Source organism: Rhinatrema bivittatum, chromosome 7, assembly GCF_901001135.1.
Source record: "Rhinatrema bivittatum chromosome 7, aRhiBiv1.1, whole genome shotgun sequence".
Lineage (NCBI taxonomy): Eukaryota > Metazoa > Chordata > Amphibia > Gymnophiona > Rhinatrematidae > Rhinatrema > Rhinatrema bivittatum.
The window spans coordinates 150,170,476-150,192,653 of NC_042621.1; the positions used below are offsets into that span (position 1 = coordinate 150,170,476).

At 40.8% G+C, this 22,178-nt stretch overlaps 1 protein-coding gene across 19 annotated transcripts in view; it reads left to right on the forward strand.

Annotated features, from left to right (window-relative positions):
* The window catches only part of LDB3 (LIM domain binding 3), a 452,171-nt gene that overhangs the window by 21,121 nt on the left and 408,872 nt on the right, over positions 1-22,178 (forward strand). For 17 of the 19 annotated variants that reach the window (XM_029609315.1, XM_029609318.1, XM_029609322.1 and 14 more), the window contains exon 2: positions 18,999-19,131. In XM_029609315.1, coding sequence (XP_029465175.1) covers positions 19,039-19,131 — 93 coding nt within the window. In that variant the 5' untranslated portion in view covers positions 18,999-19,038. Of the gene's footprint in view, positions 1-18,716; positions 18,879-18,998; positions 19,132-22,178 lie in introns of those variants that run through there. The other 2 variants (XM_029609316.1, XM_029609317.1) reach the window with 2 other exon arrangements.

Here is a 22,178-nt window from a genome sequence, read left to right on the forward strand (position 1 = left end):
CGCGAGCACCCAGAAGACAGAGCAGTGGCTCCAAGCCACAGTGAACGAGTTCGGGCAGCAGCTAATGGAGCAGGAGAAGAGCTGCTTGGTGAATCAGGAGACAGTGAAGGAGAAGCAATGGGAGAATGAAAGACTGCAGGCTGAAATGTTGTCCACACAGGAGCAGGTACTCATGCACCGGGTGCAGGAACTGAGCGATACTCTGCAGCAGCTGCAGGAAAAAAAAAAGCAGCACAGATGGATCATGTGACCTGTGAAAAGTTTGAATACGTGCTGAAGGAGGAATTGGAGAGAGACATACCTGCATCCCAGAACCACCTGGCAGAGAAGGTGATTGCTGTCCAGGCTAAGGACACTGAGCGAGAGTTATACCTACGCCTGCAAGTTAGGAAAGTACTAAAGCTCCAGCAAGAATTAGAGTCTGCTAAACTAGTGGATGCTGAGGACACTTCTATTTTTTCTGGTAAAAGAAGTTAGTGGCATGCACGGACAAAATGTGCCACTGAACCAGGAGCATCATAATGAGATCATCAGAAGGCAAGAACGTTTAAAAAAAAAAAAATGCTACAGAGTTTCATCCAAACGAAGTTATTGCCCTGAAAATTAGGGTGGAAAAACTTTCTAGAGAGAAGGAGTCTGTGAAAAATAAGCTTGAGTATGCCAACAAGGAGAATACAGAAATGAGAGAACTTTGTAAGTCAAAGCTAAAGTCAGAACAGCAAAATGTAACGGGAAGTTTAAAAATCAACCAATATGCTGAGAGGTTTGCTCTGGAAAAGGAGCTTGATGCTCTGGAGAGAACGCAGGTAGACACAATGGATAGAAAAGAGAAAGCTTTGGAAGCCTTAAGTTCAAGCTGGAAAGTGCTGAAAAACAGTATCTGATAAAAACGCAAACAAACAAACAGATGTTTTGAGCAGATTGCAGCTGGCTGGAATTAAAATAAGGGAACCAGAGGCACTGCAAGTAAAATGCAAGAAACAAGCGGGTGAGAGAGACCGTTTTACAACTCAGATGAAAGCAGCTGAAAGAAAGTTGGTCAACTTTGACCTATTACTGGAAGCCAGTTCTGAAGGGAATTTGGACATTTGGACACTGAAAGAGAAACCTGAAGAAGCAGAAATGCCATTTAAAAAAAACAAACTGAAAATGAGAGAGGTTTCTCGGGGAAGGCAGACATCTGAGGTAGCCAGAGTACTACAAGAACAGGATGAGAAGCCTCCTATTATTGAGGACAATACGTCTGCTGAGGATCCATTACAAGATTCATTAGGAAAAGAGCTCCAGGTGTGAAAGAGAATTAGGAGCTAAGAGTCTCCAGGAAAGAAAGAAAAACGGTGAGACAAGTAGAAGAGAAACCATAACACCTGGTCCACCTTAAATCCCACAGATGGAGAGAGCTCTATGCGTGGGACCCTGCTGAGCAGGAAGAGCTCTGTGGCTGTTAACAGGCAAGAGCCCAGCGGAGTAGGGAAGCACCTGGGTAGTCCAAGAGCTATATACATTATCCATGTTCCTGCAAATATTTTGCCATTGCAGGTGCTTAATTTGCTTTGGGTTAAAGCAACAAGGCATGCATGGAAATTTTTAAGATCCCAGATGGATTTGCCATGGGAGTTTTCTCTTATTAATGCCACTTAGAGGTAATCCCAGTTTCATACCAGGAGATAGTCTGGTAATCTATAAAGCGTTGGACAAGCAAAAAAAACCAAAAAACTTTCATATTGCCCTTTATAAATTTACAAAATAAATGATAATATCCAGTCTTTTGAATATTGTAAGTCTCATATGGAGTTTCGCTCACAGGATTATTTGACTTATCTACAAATAAGAAGTTACGCAACATTGTATTTTCAGCTGCAATCACTACAATATACTTCAAGAGCTTTTCAAAGATTTTAGTGTATGAGTGTAAAAAAGAAATATATGCTCTTAATAATCTATAAAGTTGTTACATTCCATTCAATCCTATGGAATTTTGATTTCTCTAGCAGCATGGTAGAGTGTAGATCTTTATATGAGATCGATGAGGATGGCATCTTTCTATGTATTATATAAAAGAGTATGGACCATTGAATTTGTCTTAAATGTGGGCATCTAAATGCTAAGTTAATTAATGGGTTGTGGGAGTGACCATAGATTCACTTCTTTTGGGAAAGCATACTTCATTGTATAAATCGTGGGTGAAAGACTTCTTGCCAGTGTTCAGCAGAGTTAAGTCTGTTGGGTATATATCCAAATACATTAGTTTTCAGGAAGGATGGGAAGGCATTTTTATATAAACGCTGTCTTACTGGAGCAATGCATTTAACTGAAAAGGCTGGACTCAAGACTCTCCTAATGATGACCTCTGGCATATGAAACTATGCTTGGAATCACAAATTGATTCAGTGGAAATCATCATCCTTCTTACGGATCTTCAAAAGGGTTTGGAGCCCTTTCATGGAGATTCAATCTCTTATCGATGCCATTGCCACAGATCTCAAAATTAAATTGGGTTTTAATATCGCTAAGTTGAATTTAGTGGTATCACAACTAAATTAGGTTTGCATGGTTTTATAAGAAATCTGCCAGTCTCTTTTCTTTTCATTTCTCTTCAATTTGACTGAAGCCAGATTTGGGACGTGCAGATTGAAGTACCTAGCTTGAATTGGAGCTTTGACAAGAGACTGAAGGGGGGGGGGGGGGTGGTCTGGAAAAGGCAATGGGAAGGAGACATACACGATCTGTGTTATTTCTATTGTTAAACATAGTGACATCTTTGATGTATGTGGTCTTTGTTGGGAGGTGGTTATGTTTAAGGTTTTATGTTTTATTGGAGTTTTCGGCATCATATCTAATTAGAATCAAATTCTTGACTCCCGTCCTTTGCCAATTTTCCAACAGGGTAAGCACTCTACATACATTAAGTACTGCTCTTCTCCCCTGTACAAACTCTGTAACTTGTTTGCTATTTGCATACAGCTTGATATCGAAGTTCAGTAGTGAGATACGATGGTAGGAGTTCACTAATTTGGGATGTTTGCCAGGTTTTGGCAGTATAATGATATTCACACTTTTTAAGGAGTTGGGCATCCGACTTGCCTCTATCATATCTTTAAACAGAGCTTTCAAATTTACCCCCAATCTTCCCTTAAGAACCTTTTAAAATTGTTCTGTTAGACTGCCTGGGTCCAGAGATTTTAACAGTGATAATTCTGTGATTGCCTGAAGGGTCTCCTGAGTATAGATTGTTTTATTTAAGAATTCTAATTGCATAGAGTTTAATTGAGGTAATTCAATCACTTCAGAAATTCCTGCATATTCTTTTCATTACACTCATCCACAGAATATAATGCCCAATAATTCTCTCTAAAGGCCTTCCCAATTCTTTGAGATGAAGAATATTATATACCACCTTCTGCTTGAATGTGAGTGATAACTGAAGAGGAAAATTTAGTCTTTGTCACATTTGCTAGCATCCTCCCTTGTTTGTTGCTGTACAGGAAAAATTTATGCTTCAAATTGGAAATAGATTATTGTTCCCTCTGTCTTTTTTTTCTTTTTATCTTGGGACGAGTGCCTTTGGGTACCAGGGGCTCAATATTACAAACATCTAGAGAAGATGTCTTTCTCCTGAAAGGTTATGAGGAGCAGATATATCATCCAGAGGAATAGGTTCTCATTCATTACAAAAGAGAAGTCTCTATTAAGGAAATTTCAAGAGTTCTCACTATTGACTTAAGTGTGCTACACTTGGGAAGTGAGTGCCCACTTCATGCTGTGAGAAGAAGATCTAAGGTATACATGAAGACTTCAGAAGAGGTGTGAGAATTGGAACTTGTCATTCTATTAAGTAATTGAGGACTTACTAATCTGACCATTTCATAGTGGGAAGAATCTGGTATAAATTTAGAAGAACTAGAAGGTTTACACTTTCTTAATCTGAGTAATTGGAAGGAGGAGATAAATTACTAAGGAATTGGCTTTATCAATTAAAGACTTTTACCAACAGAGTAAGGTCACAAATGTATTAATTTCCACATGCATAATCAATTTAATTTAATATTTTAAGAACTGTAATGAACATTTTTCACCCACTTGATCAACTATCAGCAAAGTTGGAAACCACTCAACTGTACTTGTGTGATTAATGCTACTATAGACTGTAAACAGTCTATAGTAGCTAAACTAAACAGATGATCACCACAGAGGGTGATCATCTGTTTACTTAAAGGGTACTTTGGTATGTAAAAGCAAAAGGGCCTTGAAGCTAAGCTTCCCCCCACAGGGAACCCTGGACTGCTCAGATGTTAACTCCTATCCTGGAGAGTTGTGCAAATAGGGTCTATTTTATTTTTGTGTGCCTTTGGGGACAGTTATCCATGTTCTCCCACCCAGATTACACTTGAGAACAGCAACACCATTTGGCTTTTTTTTCCCCAGAGTGATTCTAAATTAAAGGTTAACTGAAAGGGAATGTCTAATGTTGAATTCCCAGGGGTCTCAGATGAAAACAAGCTACATTTTTTTTCTCTCATTTATCTTTTCTAAGAATTGTACAAATATTTAAAAGCTTGTCTCTGGAACAATTTGAGTTCAGACGACAAAACAACAAAGAAGAGTTTCATTCTCTCTCCTCTCTAGAGTGCTTTCACATTCATTGGCCAGGCAGACTCAAGACCCAGCAAAGGATTTATGCTGTTTAAGAATATTTGTGCTCCATCTACAGAACACTAGAAGGGCAGTTTTCAAAGTGATTTATGCAGGTACCAAGCATTTTACCTGTGTTAATCAGATGTCTATAAATTGCTAACATCAACATGGCTAAAAGTCTGCACAGTGTTCTGACTCTGAGGAATTCCTGGGAACTTGTTTGCATCTGGGGAGGAAAGGTTAGGAGAGACGGGAACTTTTTGAGGTGCCAAGCCCAGGGGGACCAACTCACCTCGTCATGGGATGGGGTGTCTGTGATTCATACTGCCACTGTACCACCAGGAGCTCTCTGGCGTTCTTATCCAGGTAGGTACTACCTTGCAGTGTGCCATGAGAGGGATACCACAGCCAGCCAGCCATGGATGGCAATCGTCAAGAAAAACATGCATGTAGCTTTATTTTTTTCTTTTGAAAATTCATTAAGGCGAGTAGTACCTGATGAAAAAAGAACCTGTGAATTTTGAATCATTTTATTGTGGATGGAGTAAAGGGGGGGAAGGGTATGCAGGCAGATTTGAAAATTCAAGAGCAATTCTCTTTCTCCCAATTCCACTAGCAAGATCTCCCTCTGAGGCAATACTCTCCCTACCTCCTCCATTGATCCATTTGACTTTTTCAGCTCAAGCTGTTCTATATGACCCCAGTGATATCTTAATGGCGAAGAGCCTTAATTCAATCCTCATCCTCCTTGACTATCCATTGCTTTTCACACAATTTATCACCATCTACTCCTTGACACACTGTGCTTATTTGGATTCTTACCTTTCCCATTGTGTTAGAACCTCAGGCCTGCAGCCCCAGGACAAGATGTCACCATTGCATACTGATGAACAGATTCAGGCAGCATGAGCCTTAGGCGCATGTGGGTACACTCAAAATAAATGCACTGGTGCAAACCCCCTGGAGGTGCTCCTCAATGACATAATCCATTGGTCCTATTTAGGCTCCCTCCTCCTGGCACTCCTTGCCTCAGCAACAGGACTTCTGAGAGCCTTGTCCTCTCTGCTGGTTGCTGCTCCTGTTTGCTCTCGTTCCTGTGGTACCCTCTCTGTGTGTTTCTGTGCCTTCCCGGTCTCCTGATCCTTCTTGTTCTTGTTGCTCTTGTCCTCTCCTATTTTTCCTCTACTTGCTTTTCTGGTTTTGACCTTGGCCTGGACTTGGACTTCCTGGATTGCTGCCTGCACGTGACCCCTGTCTGGATATATCGCTCACTGTCTGCTGCTTGCCCCGACCTCGCCTTGTCTTCGGTTTAGACCACCAGCTACCTGCCTCAAGCCACTGTCTGCTCTTGGATTCTGCTACCTTCAGCCTGCCCTGACATTTTATTGAACTGTGACTTCTGTTTATTGGACAACCCCTGGGACCCACCTACGTCCTGCTAGTTGTCAGAACCCAATGGCTCAACTTGCAGGTAAGACATTTGGTTTGGTGAAGCTCCTGCCTGTCCCACCTTGGGGTATGTCCAGTGCTGCAGTGTGTCTTACTGTAGCCCAATGGTCCACAAATGCTAACAGTTTGACAAGGCCATGGACCTGGTGGACCTAGCACCCCTGCAGGCTATTCCCAGCTTAGTGTCTCAGGTTCAGCAGCAACAAGGTGCTCTGGATCAAGTTACCGGAGTTCTGGAAAGGCTTTCCGCATGCATGGATGCTCTTGCTGTACCACCCCCTCCTCCTGTTCCTGCTCTAGCAGCACCTCCCATCCCCAGCTTCATCTTCCATTTCGTTTCAGTGGAGACCCTTGGGAATGTCAGGAGTCCATCGACCACTGCTGGATGCACGTTACCGTTCAGATCCCACTCTTCCTCAGCAATAAAATTAAAGTTACATTTATCTTGTCCCTGCTGGAGGGCACGGCACTGTATTGGACTTCATCCCTTTAGGAATGAGAGTATCCCTTGCTGGATGATCTGGGCCAATTTTTACAAGCCTTTTACCTAGTTTTCAATGAACCTGGATGCTCCACCTCCACTGCCTCTGAACTGCTGCAAATCTGACAGGGGTTTTGAACTGTGGGAAAATAGTATATTTCAGGATATTGGCCTTTGGATTACAATGTGGTGAGGACAGCCCGAAGGGCCTTGCCAACTCCATTAAGCATGAACTAGCTGGGAGGGATCTACCTGACAACTTGGAAGACCTTATTCGGTTGGTCATTTGTTTGGACTTATGCTTCCAAGAACATGCTAAGGAGCGGGCCCAAGCACACTGCTTTATATGCTTAGCTCCCAGCTTCCAGCACCCAGTTCTTCTGGCCCAAACCCTGGAACCTTGAGAGCTGTCCAAAGAACCCATGCAGGTGAATTACCTGCAAATCTTCTCTGAAGAACTTCAGTGCCATCGCCAGCTCAACTTATTTTGGTACTGCTCTGGTCATGGACTCTATGTGGCCCACTGCCCTCTCAAGGTGGGAAACTCCTGGACCTAGACATAGTGGGAGAGGCCACCCTAGGTCACTCAAGCACATTTCCCTAAATACTTCTTCCTGTTACTTTCATGTTGGGCAGTAAGCAGATATATCTCCAGGCCTTCTTGGATACCGGTGCTGCCGGAAACTTCATTGAGGAAGATACCACACAAAAATTCCATATCCCTATGGAGGCCATCTGTCCCCCTCTCACAGTTTCTTCAGTCTCAGGTGAAGCCCTACCCAGGAGGATTACCTGAATTACGGCACTGCTAACGATGTCTACTGGCCTTGTATATCAAGAGCACCTGCAACTTTATGTTCTTCCCACGGCGGTTAATCAGGTAATGCTGGGGCTCCCGTGGCTAGTCCAACACCAGCCTCACATCAACTAGGGAATCCTCCAGTTGACTAAGTGTGGGTCCCATTTGCCATGAATGCTGCCTAGCCCCGGTCCAGCCTCTGACCCTCTGTCTGCATCGTTCCCTCCCCACAATGCCCGGTCTGCCCACTTCATATGCTGACTTTGCAGATGTATTCAGCAAGAGGAAAGATGAAACATTTCCCCCACATTGACAAAATGATGCTCCTACAGACCTGATCCTAGATATGATTCCTCCCTGAGCTATCTCCCTTTTATCCTCAGCAACCTTCATTAGACCTTCCTTGTCCCCCACAGGAGTGGGGTTCTTCTTTGTAAGGAAAAAGGATGGCTCTTTGCACCCCTGTATCGATTATCGGGGACTTTCTGCTATTACTAAGAAGAACTGATACCCCTACCGCTTATCACTGAGCTTTTTGATTGGCTCAAAGGGGCCCAGACTTTCATGAAACTAGATCTGAGAAGAGTGAACAGTTTGATCTGTATCTGGGAGGGTGATGAATGGAAAACCACTTCATACGAGATGGGCACTACAAATATTTAGTGATGCCCTTCGGGCTATGTAATGCTCTTGCGGTTTTCCAGGCCATGGTGATGACATCTTCTGGGATCTTTTGTACTCTCGCATTGTCGTATACTTGGACAACATTCTTAGGTTCTCCAGGACGCTGGACCAACATCAAAGACATGTCTGGCAGGTCCTGCAACAACTCCAGGAACATCGGCTCTATGCCAAGTTGGAGAAGCAAGAGGATCTACCCTTTTTAGGGTACATTGTTTCCCAAAGGAGACTATGGATTGACCCTGACAAATTGAAGGCATGCAGTAGTGGCCACAACTGGTGGGGCTCAAGGCCCTACAATGATTCTTGGGCTTTGCTAACTATTACCACCAATTTGTTCATGGATACTCCTCTCTGGCATCCCCACTTACAGCCCTAACTAAAATGTGTGGACCCCATAACTAGACACCAGATGCAGTTCAGGCTTTTCAACAGCTTTAAACAGGAATTCACCAAAGATCCAAGTTTTTGGCACCCAGACCCCACTTCGCCATTTAACCTCAAGATAGATGCTTCTATCCTCAGGGAAATGGCTATCCGTCTGCAGCATTACGATGTTTGGAGCCTGATGACTTGCGTCTAGTTCTCCAGTAATTTCTCTCCACCAGAGAAAAATTATACCATTGGGGACCGCAAACTTCTTGCTATTAAACTGGCCCTTGAAAAGTGGCTTTTACAATCAACTCAGAGGGACTAGGCACAATATCATGCCCAAATTTTATTATTCACATACTTTTTAATTATGTTTGACAAACATGTTACATAGTTCCCATTATGTGACCACACCCCTCCATCAATATCTAAAACCACCATCAGACATGCATTACCCTACACTCATACCTCTTAAAATCAAACCATATTTCTCTTCTCCTCTATACAACATCAGAGAAAAATTCCCCACATAACATATAATTCCATCTGTAATTATATAGTTGTTCCCCTCATGTACCATCCGACGAGACTCATTTCACCCATACAAAATGGGCTCCTTCAGGGAATTGCAATTCTTACCAAGCAAATATATTACAAACTTAGATCACTATGAATAAACATTTAAATGCAGATGTCTTCTCATGGGTAGAAACATTTCTTCATTTCGTCAGATGAATCCTCTGACGAGGATAAGAATGTCCATCATAGAGATAATGGTAGACAGGTCCATTTTAACATGCCAGATATACAACAGCATGAGGATAATCGATCCACCAAAGAAGGATTTGTAATGAGAGGTAGAGGAAGCAGGGGTGACCATAATTTTAAAACAAGAAAATCTTATGGCTATAGGGAACCCTATAATTTTCGACGCTAACACATCATACCTGTTGCCTGCATCAAAGCCAGGTCAAGCGGATAATGTAGTTAACTTGTCATCTAAACAGTTTGGACAGTCTACCCTCGATTTGTTAAATAAGGGTTTGTCATTTGTGCCGGTGAAGAAACATGATAGCTTCTCAACACGCATAGAATTACAGAAATTTTTTAGAAGGTTAAGACTCAGGGATTTTTTTGGGCCGCAGCAAGAAGGTTATACTAGGGATAAGTTGTATAAACCTTCGGTTTGGTCTCCAAGGGAACCCCCCAATCCACTAATCCTGGTGTTTGAGGCAGTGGTCACACGTGAGATGGCCTCTATTGAGGGTCAGCATGAATGGATTAATTTTAATGTATCTAGCGAGGAAATGAGATCCATTCAACTATTATGTGAGGATCCTAGAATTGTTATTAAACGTGCTGATAAAGGGGGTGCCCTAGTCATTATGGACACCCAAGACTATGACGCAGAAGCCTGGTCACAGTTGAACAATACTGAATTCTAAGAATTCATAGAATATGATCCAGGACATATTGTGACATGTATGAGTGATATTGTGAATAATGCTAAAAAATCAGGGAGCATTACGAATAAAGAAGAAAGGTTTTTACGGATTGAAACTTTCACTACGCCGTATATATATTTTGCTCCAAAAATACACAAATCGCTAGTCAAACCGCCAGGAAGACCAATTGTTTCTGGGGGGGGGGTCAGTGTTCGAAAATTCAGCCAAGTTTATTGATAATATATTACAACCTTTGGTTGTGGAAATTAAATCTTATGTGAGAGACACCACTGCTTTCATCACTATGCTAGAACAATTAGATGAGATAAGCTATAATAGTAGACTTGTTACAGCAGATATCATATCGCTGTATACAAACATCCCCCAACAGGAAGCCTTGTCAATCATTGATTCATCTTTAATTAAACTGGGCATGTGGACGCCTAAAAAGGCTGTCATTAATCAATTGGCTGAGACTGTAATTTCTAAGTTTTATTTTCAAATTCAGAGTAAATTGTTTAATCAAATTAAGGGGATCCCTATGGGTTCACCCTTAGCTCCCTCAGTCGCCTGCCTTTATGTTAGTTTGTATGAAGAGAAATATCTATACACATCCAGATATTTTCACCAGATCTGCTTCTACAAGAGATACATTGATGACCTCTTCTTTATTTGGGTAGGCAATGGACAGGAGTTGAAGGATTTTGAACTATATTTGAATGCGTGTGACTTTAATTTGAAATTCACCATGCAATCTAGTTTGAGTCAAATACCATACCTAGATATGAATGTAAGACTACACAATGGTAAAATCTCCAAGACAGTATACACAAACCTACTGATAAAAATACCACTCTGCATTTTCAAAGTTTCCATCCACAAAAATTAAAAGAAAGCATACCGATTAGTCAATTCTTACGGTATAGACGTATTTGCTCTACAGTAGATGATTACAAGAAATGTGCAAATACATTAATGTCCAAATTTAAAGAGAGAGGGTATCCATCAAAACATATAAAGCGAGCGTAGAAGAGAGCATTATACGCTAATAGAAATAATTTGCTTCAATCGAGTCCTCGCAACCATGTTACGAGACCTATTTGTACATTACCATTTTCGTCAAAATCACACCTCAAACAAAGTATATTAAAGCATTGGCAGATCTTAAATTCATTACCTGGTTTTAATGAGCCACCTATATTTGCAATGAAGAGGGATATGAACCTTAGATCAATGTTATCTAAACAGAATAAATCAGAGGAGCAGGAATCATGGGGGCAATTTAAATGTGGAAAGTGCTCTGTATGTGATAATGTACTGGAGAACAAATCCTTTAATGTCCCAGATAGGAAGTACCCTTTTGTTATCAGGGGCAGGTTCACATGCTGTTCTAGCATGTTGATTTATGCTGTCATCTGTCCATGTGGGCTTTTATACATTCGATATACAAAGAGGCAGATTAAACAACGGATTATCGAGCACAAAAGTAGATTAAGGACCCGTAAGATAGGAGCACCCTTGGTTGCTCATTGGACCGAAGCGAAGCATAGCATTGAACAACTACAGTTTTTTGTTATCCAGCAATGCCAAGTACGCCAGCAAGGTGACATAACTGGTTTACTAAGAAGAATTGAGCAAAAATATATATACCAATTGGATACAGTTCACCCCCGAGGGCTCAATGAGATGGTGTAATGGGAGGCATTTTATGGATCATAAGAGAGTTGGGATCATATTTAATTGGCGAGTGTTTATCACCAATGGTGAGCATATAAGGTCAATATTTGCATTTAGATTGTCATAAGTGTATTGGTGAAATTATTGGCTATAGAGATCAGTTTTAAGGCATTGCTCCTGGTGGATCAAGTGTGTCAATATATAAGGTGTAGTAATAATGTATCTAGGGTGCATTATTGAACGCGAATTCTCTTGGTTAGCTGAATGGCTATAGGACATTGTAGTATTTTAGGGTTGTTCTTTATGAATTTGGAGTGTGAACATTGCAAGTGTATTTAGCAAATCATATGACTGTGGTATCCTGTACGTTCAGCCTGATTTGGCATCCATCAACCTTGATATAGACAGCCGATTGTTGGTATAAGTGGATGAAGCATTTGTATGCTTAAGCCAATAAAGTTGATTTGGACGTGAAGGTATTCAGATATACAACGTGGGGATTATAATTGGATGAAGCATCTATATGCCTAAGTTAATAAAGTTGATTTGGATGGTAAAGTTCCCGGATGTATGACGTGTAGATTAATGTGGTAAACTTCAGCTGCGATTGGCTTACGTTAGTTTAAAGGGACGCGGCGCGATGTCAGAATATTAGAAGATCACGGAGGTTTCATGTGGGTTGCTAGGCGGATCGTGCGAGATCTGTGTAAGTATTTGATTCAATATTATATTTGTGCCATTTTGATATGGTATTAAGAAGGAAAGATAATGTACTTTTAAAGTTGGGTGATGTGATGATTAGGGGGAGAGCATTATCTTAGTAGTTATATGTAAGTTTGATTGTTGGTTTAGAGTATTGAGTGTACATAATATGTAATTCTGTGACAGTGTCTCAGATCAGTAAACTGGTGGTTAGATATCTAAAGGCTATTTTTGAACTGTTTATTCGTTATAGATATGGAAGTGCAGAAGGTTTATGAGTCTTCAGCGTGGTCCCAGTTCAAATGAATTCAAGGCATCTTAAGGCTGTACATAGCCTATTGTTTTTTTAAGTCGGTGTGGGTCTGAGGTTGATACGGAGTGACAAGACAATAGGCTGGATATGAGTTTGAGATGGATTAAAAAGAGAGCAGGCTGGTATCGCTTGGATTAATGGTGGTGGTTCACAAGGAATAAATGGTTCATTATAGGTAGCATGGGATAATATAATATGTGACGAATGTTACTGTATTTATTGTCGTTTATAGAATCCTGCACTATGGCTTAGACCACACACAGTGTATATATACGCATCAATGAAGAATTATCGCTGAGCTGTGATTCAAATGAAGAAATGTTTCTACCCATGAGAAGACATCTGCATTTGAATGTTTATTCATAGATGATCTAAGTTTGTAATATATTTGCTTGGAAAGAATTGCAATTCCCTGAAGAAGCCCATTTTGTATGGGCGAAACGAGAGTCTCGTCGGATGGTACATGAGGGGAACAACTATGTAATTACAGATGGAATTATATGTTATGTGGGGAATTTTTCTCTGATGTTGTATAGAGAAGAGATATGTGGTTTGATTTTAAGAGGTATGAGTGGTATGAGTGTAGGGTAATGCATGTCTGATGGTGGTTTTAGATATTGATGGGGGTGTGGTCACATAGTGGGAACTATTTAACATGTTTGTCAAACATAATTAAAAAGTATGTGAATAATAAAATTTGGACATGATACATGTGACTACATGTAAACCGTTGCGACGGTATTTAACTTAGCAACGGTATAGAAAAGTTTTTAAATAAAATAAATAAATGATATTGCGCCTAGTCTCTCTGAGTTGATTGTATAATCTATATGTAGATCAGAGGTAGTGCACATTTTTTTTTACCTTGAAAAGTGGTGCCATCTCCTGGAGGAAGCCAGACACACGGTGACTATCTTTTCCGACCATAAGAACCTAGAATGTTTAACACATGCTCAACCCACACCAGGCCAGATGGTCCCTGTTTTTTTAGTTGATTCGATTTTGATCTTCATTTCTCCCTGCTGACAAGAACCATTGGGTGATGCCTTGTCTATATCCTTCAATACTGAAAGCTCTCCAGACCCAACTTGTCACATTATTGACCTGGCTAAGATCTCTATCACTGCTGCCACTGCCATACCTGTGGGGTAGACAGCGATTCCCCAACACCTGTGGGATAGAATTCTCAGGTGGGCCTATGATTCCCCTTTGGCCAAACATCCAGGAGTCCAGCGCACTGTGGAACTCCTCTCACTATAACTGATGGCCAAGTCGGAAACAGGATGCCAAGCGGTATGTAGAATCTTGTCCCAATTGGGCAGCAAACGAGTTCCTGAACCAGACCCTGGGGCTTATTGCAGTCCCTACCAGTCCCCGAAGAACCATGAACACATCTGGCCACTGACTTTGTTACCGACTTTCCCCCATCCGGAGGCAACACCATGATTTGAATAATCATGGACAGATTATCCAAGATGGCCCATTTTGTCCCACCACCAGGACTCCCTTCAGTCTCGGAAGTGGCTCATTTGTTTGTACAACATGTGTTCCTTGCCACATCTTCTTGGAGCAGGGAGTTCGAGTCACACCTTCATTATTGGAGAGGCCTATGTAAAAGGTTTGGAATTACCCTGGACCTTTCCTCCACCTACTACCCTCAGATGAATGACCTGGTGGAGTATACCAATCAGCCCCTCAACACCTTCCTACACCTATATGCTAATCAACATCAAGACACCTGAGCTGAGGTATGCCATAACCACATCAATCAAGTCACAGGGGCCTCCCCCTTTTGTCTGGTTTTTGGAAAATATCCATGAATACCTATGCCCTTAGCAGTCCCAGTAAACTGCCCGGCAGCCAATATTAAGGGGCAAGAGCTGCACAACTTCTGGCAGACTGTGCATCGTCTCCTGGAATAAGCTGCTGCCCAATCTAAAAAGTAGGCAGACAAAATGAAGTGCTCACCACAGTTTCAGCCTGGAGAGTTGGTCTGGCTTAGCACATGTAATCTCAGACTTCATATGCCATCCTTAAAGTTTGGCCAATATTGGCAACTTACTCTTCACAGGCCTCCCACTGAACCATCTTTCTCCCTGCAATCTATTAAAAATTCAGCTGCATGACTTATTTTCTTTCAATGTCCCTATGGCAATGTAACCCCTCTTCTCAAGTCACAACATTGGCTCCCAGTCTGCTTCCACAAACAGTTCAAGCTTCTCTTACTTGCTTACAAATGCATTCACTTCTCAGCTCCTCATCACCTATCTCTTCTTTTCAGTCCCTACACCCTTTCTCGGGAACTCCATTGATGGACAAGTTGTTCTTATCCACCAACTCTGTGCTTTTTACCTTGTTGTGTCTTATGTCTGGAATACTCTTCCTGAGTTGGTACATCATGCTCCCCCTCTAGCCATGTTCATATCCAGTTTAAGAACCTCAAGATTTTTAGGCTGCTTCTAAATCCTAACCACTTCTCTACAATAAATACACTTTCCAGGGATTTGTTTGTTGTGACAAGATTGTAGGGCTGTCTCTTGTATTTAACTATACAGCACTGTATATGTCTAGTAGTGCTTTAAAATGATAAATAGTAGTAGTAATCTTAATTTGAATGAACATGTTAAAGTAGGTTAGTGGAAGCATTAACACATGTTAACATGTCTAAAATGCATTCATAATTGTGTTAGCATTTATTAAAGAGATTGCTGTAATGCATTAAGGGAAATGGGCAGACTTGATGGGCATTATGGTCTTTATATGATGTTTATATTCCATATTTCCATGTTAAACCGAAGGCATGGGGTTAACTGTTTCATCACTGTTCTGTCTTGTTATTTCACAATTATTTAAAATACATATTTAAAATGCTGGGTATGTATCTTTGTTTAATTATGTACAACTTGTTTTATTTATATGAGAGAACTTTGCCCATAGGATACATTTAGAATACATAATAAGTATCATGCTTCTCATCTGATAAAGTAGTACTAATTTGAAGAAAAATTGATTAAATGATATTGTAATATCTTAACACTTTGGACTTCCTGAAATATAAAGAATATAAGAACTCAAATCAGCTGAAGTTTGTACTGTGATCAGTTATTTTCTACATGCAGTATGTAATATCTTAGGATTGTGCAAATATGGAGCCTGGAAAATACAGGCAAGTTTGTTTGACCTCAGTGGTGGGAAAATTAATGGAGACTCTGCTGAAAGAAAGGATAATGAAGAACCTACAAGTCAGCAGGTTGCAGGATCCAAGGTCGCATGGTTTTATCAGAGGGAGTTTATGTCAAACAAATCTGATTTTTTTTTTCTTTTGGGTGACTAGAGAATTAGATGAAGGGCATGCACTGGATGTGGTTTAAGAGGATTTCAGCAAAGCTTTTGATACTGTCCCCCAGAGGAGGCTCATAAATAAAAATGAGCAGCCTGGAGGTGGGTCCCAAGTGGTGGATTAGATTTGAAACTGCTTGAGTGACAGACCACAGAGACTAGTGACAAATGGAATTCACTTTGAGGCAAGAACAGTGTATAGCGGAGTGCCTCTGGAATTGGTCCTGGTACTAGTTCTGTTCAATATCTTTCTAAGCAACATTGTGGAGGGGTTAGAAGGAAACGTTTGCCTTTTGCAGTTGTCTCAAAGATCTGCATAAGAGAGGATATGTCTGAGAGAGTAAACATAAGAGCATAAGTTGCTATACTGGGTCAGACCGAGAGTCCATCAAGCCCAGTATTCTTTTTCTAACAGTGGCCAATCCAGGTTACAAGAACCTGGCAAGTACCCAAACATTAAATAGATCCCATGCTACTAATGCCGGTAATAAGTAGTCACTATTGTCTAAATCAACTTAATAAGAATTTTTGGATTTCTCCAAGAACTTGAACTTATCCAAACCTTTTTTAAACCCAGCTACACTAACTGCCTTAACCACATCTTCTGGTAATGAATTCCAGAGCTTAATTATGTGTGAGGTAAAAAAGAATTTTCTCAGATTTGTTTTAAATGTGCTACTTTCTAACTTCATGGAGTGCCTCTTAGTCCTTCCGTTATCTGAAAGATTAAATAACTGATTCACAATTTCCATTTGAAGCCCTTTCATGATTTTATAGACCTCTATCAATATAAAACGTGATCTAAAAAGCTTGAGGATTGGATAAGTGTTTGGCAATTAAAGTTCATGACAAAAAAGTACAGAGGCATGTAGAAATCTAAAGGAGCAGTGCACATTGAGAGATGAAGTGCTCTGACCAGGAGAGCTTGGGGTGACAATGTCTGATCTGAAGATAGCAAAATAGTGTGATAAGGCAGTAACCAGAGCTATGAGGATGCTGGAGAGAAGCATGACCAGCAAAAAAGAGGTCAATGGTGAGGCCTCACCTAGAGTACTGTGTTCAGTTCTGGTTATATTTTTTCAGAGAAAGTGTGGCGGATGCCCTTCTGGAGGATATGGTGGAGATAGAATTTTGATACCATTTCTAAAAAGCATGTGATACACTGTACATACATGGTTCATAGTGGCAAGAGAATGGAAATGAAGCACACTGGGGTAACCTGCAAATCAGCAGTTTGATTACATCAGGACTGCTCAAAAGAAAAGCAAGACCAACACTGCTGGGTTTTGGCCTTTCTTGGAACAGGTACAAGAGAAGGGATGAGAGGTCAGGTGGAAGACTCCAGGGAGAAAGGAATTGGTGTTGGGTTGAATTTGGGAATTTTATATGCACATCTACCAAAGGAGGGCAAATCTCAACTGATCAGACTGGATGGCCCATTTTGGTCTTTATCTTCTGTCACTTAGGGTTTCATTTTCTAAAGTATCACAGGCCTGCGATACTTTAGGTAATGGGGGGCGGTCCTGCGCTAGCCGGCAGGGATCGCACCGCCGCGGTGCGATCGCTGCCAGTTTCGCACCCAATAGCGCCACCATAGAAGGTGTAGCTATTGGGCACGAAATAGGACGCGAAAAGGCCCTTACCTTTTCGTCGTCCGCGGCGTCTTTGCGGAGTCGGCCCCGGTGATGCCCCGACTCCTCCTCTTCCGGGGCCGACTCCGCCCCCATCTTGGTATCGCATGCGATCCGTCTGGTAAATGACCCCCTTAATGTGTTACTATGGTTTATTATTGTTCACCAGTACTTTGAGTGATATAATAGTAATTCAGCATTCTTTCCCAAATGCTAATTATTATATCGGTATTTAGATAGCGCTCTAATATGCCTAATATATTAGAGAAATTGGTAAAATGTAGGGATATTTGTCAAAATGTATTGTTAGCCAGAACACATTTTTTGTAAACAGTTGCAAAGTAGTTCCCCTTCCATACATGTTCATGAAGGAATTAATAAATAGTAAATACATGTGTCACATGCCTATGTGTATATAGATCTGTATTTAACTGTCTCAGAAAGTGCATTCACAGAGGAGAAGAAACTGATCAATCAGTCCTAAAAAGTTAAAAGGCAGTTCAACAACTTTTATGGGCCGACTTTCCCAAATATCAGACACTGAGATCATAAATATTTTTTTATTTAAAGGACACCATCGTACATACAAGATAATTCAGCTGGTCGATTTTCCTTCCCAGAGAGCTCTAAACCTCTGAAACAAATCATTCTTGGCCCAGTAGGAGAGTAACCCTTATAAAATCGAAACCTGCAGCCCTGGGGGATTGGGGGGGGGGGGGGTGTAATATCTTTTGCAGTTGTGAAAATGACACCTGTCATCCGGAGCAGCAATAAATCCCAATAGCATAGACTTCTGCACAGCAGAACCAAACACTTCTAACACAATTACTTAACCATTGCTAAAGAAGCTGTCATTATGTTCCAGCTAATTAGAGCACAGGAAAAATGCCATTAATAAAAACATTTGTCTTCAGTAGGGTCTCCGTCTCAGTGTACCAATAAGGCATGGAACACTGCCGTGCACAAGCAATGTTAAAATGCAATCCGCACTGGGCTCTGGCGGCATATAGATGCTATTTCAGCACCAGAAGGGATGCATAATACAGGGGAAATGATTTGTTTTAGATCAATATATTTTTTTTCACCCCTTCATTCCCCCCCTCCCCTGAAAAACATTTTCTTCAGTAGCTGTGAGCATGAAGAGAGGAGATGTAAAAAGGCTGGAAAAATCCTCTGGTCTCCCAAGAGGCTATATTGGATCTCTGAGTCATGAAGTCCTCACATAGTAGGTGTTTGGTTACAAACCTTTTATGGGCCCAGCTCAGCTGGGATATCAGTATCTGCATTATAGCCTCAATCTATTCTTAGGTGCCACTTCAACCCCGACACAGCAGGCAAGGCAACAATTCTCATTGTGTGTTCTTTGTGCCTTTTCAACCTTAATTGCTTCTACTTCTTTCTTTTATTTTTGTAAACATTTGTTTTCCTCCCATCTTATTTTTCTCCGTTGATTTTTATTTATTTATTTTTTTAGAGGCCTTTGCTGGCTGGTGTGAGAGTTACCAAAAAACAAAATGTCTTACACTGTGACTCTTTCTGGACCTGGACCATGGGGCTTCCGACTGCAAGGTGGAAAGGACTTTAACATGCCCTTGACCATCTCCAGAGTAAGTGCAATTTATTCTCTTAGCCCCTAGAGTACTTATTTCACTTATTTAAGTGCATGATATTCCTCTGGGTGGAAGGTGCTGAAAGCCTATTGCTACTAAAATGAGGTCAGTAGCTGCAGGATAAAATGACCTTTAGACAAAAAAAGCTTTATTTGTCCTAGTATTAGCTCCTAGCTCACTGATAGAGTTCACATAGGAGGCAATGCCAGGATTAATAAATATTTAGAAGAATACATTTCAATTAGAAGGCATGCAGCTGAAAATGAGATCTTTTCTATATTACTAAACTTTTCCTCTCAAAATTCGGATGTCAGAATGTTCTGCTTGCAGATCCATGTTTATACGGTGGCATAGGTGTCTTTATATGAGGAATTAGCTGACATAGAAAACTTAAACTGTCTTTATTATAATGTCAGAAGGTAGTAAAGATCAAAATATTCACATTTATCCAGAAAAAACCAAATCTTCCTACTTGTGGTGTCATAAAGCCAATCAACTTAAAGAAATGTGTATGTGTGTGCATTTAACTATCATCTGAGTCCTTATTTGACTTGCTTGACTTGCTTTACAATGTCATTCATTTTCAGTCCTTGTCAAGACAGGCTAAAATGCATTCCATGATGACTGAAGCCAGATTACTTTGCAGTATACAAACAGCATTAAACTGAGTACAAGAAAAAGAGAAAGTGATGGCAAAATGCCATCTTTCCTTGCTCTTATAGTGAAGCTTCTGATATCAAAGAGGGCTTTCTATGATGAATGAACCATTTTGTTTCCAAGCAATTTCAATATTTTATGCCTGAGTCATTCTGTGGCTTCTTTTTTTTTAAATTATATCACTAAAACGTTTCTGCAAGATGGCTAATTCAAAAGGTGCATAGGATGTTCTCTAGCAAGGTGACGTCTGAATTTACTCTTCTTCAGTAAAATCTTTTATGTGTTACTTAGCAAGAGCTGCCAGCTCCATAGAAAGAATTGGTGCTTTCAGGCTGTATGTTGTGTAGCTGTTTGCTATTAAGAGTCAATAATAATTTATATACCAATAGAAAATCAGCAAGCATAGGCCCTGATTTACTAAGGCTTTTCTCCCACTGTGTGTAAAGGAAAAAAGCTTAATAAATCAGACCCACTGTTTAACTTATTCCATATCTGCTCTTATTTAATTATTGGCCGTTTTTCTTCTATTTCAACAGTGTCTTCTAGAGATGTACCCAAAAGTGTTATTAAAAAGGTCTTTTCACCTTCCCGAGATTATATCCTGCTGTTTCTAGTAAATTGTTATTTTCAATTTTAATTTTAGAGGATTTTTTTTTTCTTGGCCAGTCTTATGGGAGCTGCCTTGCTTGATTTCTGCAGGATTCAAAGAACTCTCTTCTCAGTCTTGCTTTTTAACCAATTCTTTAACCAGTAAATTCTTTAACCAATTCTTCAGTCATTAAATACTGCAATGCCTATACATTGAAGCAATCTGAAATATACAGTGGTGGCTTTCTTCAAAAGTAATTGACTAGATTGATCAGGCAATGATATTCTGTACCTCTGGCTAGAACTGAACAGGCACTGAAGATAACTCGCTGCAGCATAGCACTTGCTGTCCAAGTTTGAGAAGTCTCAGTGGAGTTGCTAACTGAACCCTTTGTTGGACCTCTCTCTAATGAAAGCTTATAAACTCTTTGCAGTCCTTTTGACGCCAGGAATCCAGTCTTTGTTTTAAGGTAGCCATCATAAAGAGCAGGATATTCTTCAGTAACGGGCATTTTCTTTCCGGGAAACACATGGCAGCATGAGAAACAGAGACCCCAATTCTTTATGCCATTCAGAATAAAGGGATAAGCCGATTCAGAAAAGATGGCGGGAGAACAGGTGTTCCGTGTTGAGCGCCCGCTCTCCCAACTCGCGCCCAGCCACCTCTCCTGGGCGCATGATCCTATATTTAAATGAGGGCTCACGCTAAAAGGAGGTGCTAGGTATGATTACGCGCCCCTAGCGCTTCCTTGGCCCAGGAGAGGTGGCTCTGTCAGAGGGTTCAGGAAACTGATGCTCAGCTTTACGAGCGTCAGTTTTCTGAACCCGCTGACAGCGATCGGTTAGGAAACGGATGCTGGTAAAATTAAGCGTCCGTTCTTGTAACTGGACCAGCCGGCACATTTTTCTTATTTTGTTTATTTATTTATTTTTGCATTTTTTTTTTTTTAATTTTTTTTTTGGTTTCTCTGACTTAATAATTCTAGGATATTAAGTCGGTGTACAGAAAAGCAGTATTATTTTCTGCTTTTTCTGTGCACTTTTTCGGGCTGCTCCTAAATTAATGCCTGCCCAAAGCGTTAATTTATGAGCGTAAAATGTGCAGATTGGCCGCACACTTTACGTTCAGAATCCTGGATGACTAAAAGCCTCATCCACGTGCATTTGCATGCGATGAGCGCTATTTTCAGGGGGTTTGCCGCGCATTTTCGAGGCGCTAAACCCCTTACAGTATAGGCGGTGATAGACACACATCAAACGCAGGGCCAAACCCATGTTAAACAGTGTGCATGGCCAAGCAAACTTTACAGAATCAGCCCACAAGACTAATAGAAGTAATTTGCAGCTCCAAATAAGCTCGGTGCTCATGGTTTATCTTTTCTGCTATTTCTCCTTCACCTTAAAGTCAGTGATCTCACTTCTTCCCTTTTTTAATTTCCCATTGTTTCAGTTTACCTTGCATTGTTTTATTTTCTTTTGCGATTAATGCAACCTATGTCCAATGTTAATAGGAGGAGTGACTCATTTCTGTCCCTCCCCTTCTCCTTTGTCTGATCCCCTCCTACCCCAAGAATAAGCATTACCATTCAAAATATATGGACCTATTACTGATCATGGAGATAAAAGAAAGAGACTAATAATGTTACTAACATTCAAGATGACCCTTCCCCCCCCCTACACCCACACACACTTGTATATATTCATTCTTCACTGGGCTAGGTTTGTTTAAGGCTGCAATAACATTTATTGCTGTAAAGTCTCAGGGCAGTTTATATATTCTGATCTTTAAATCAAACATT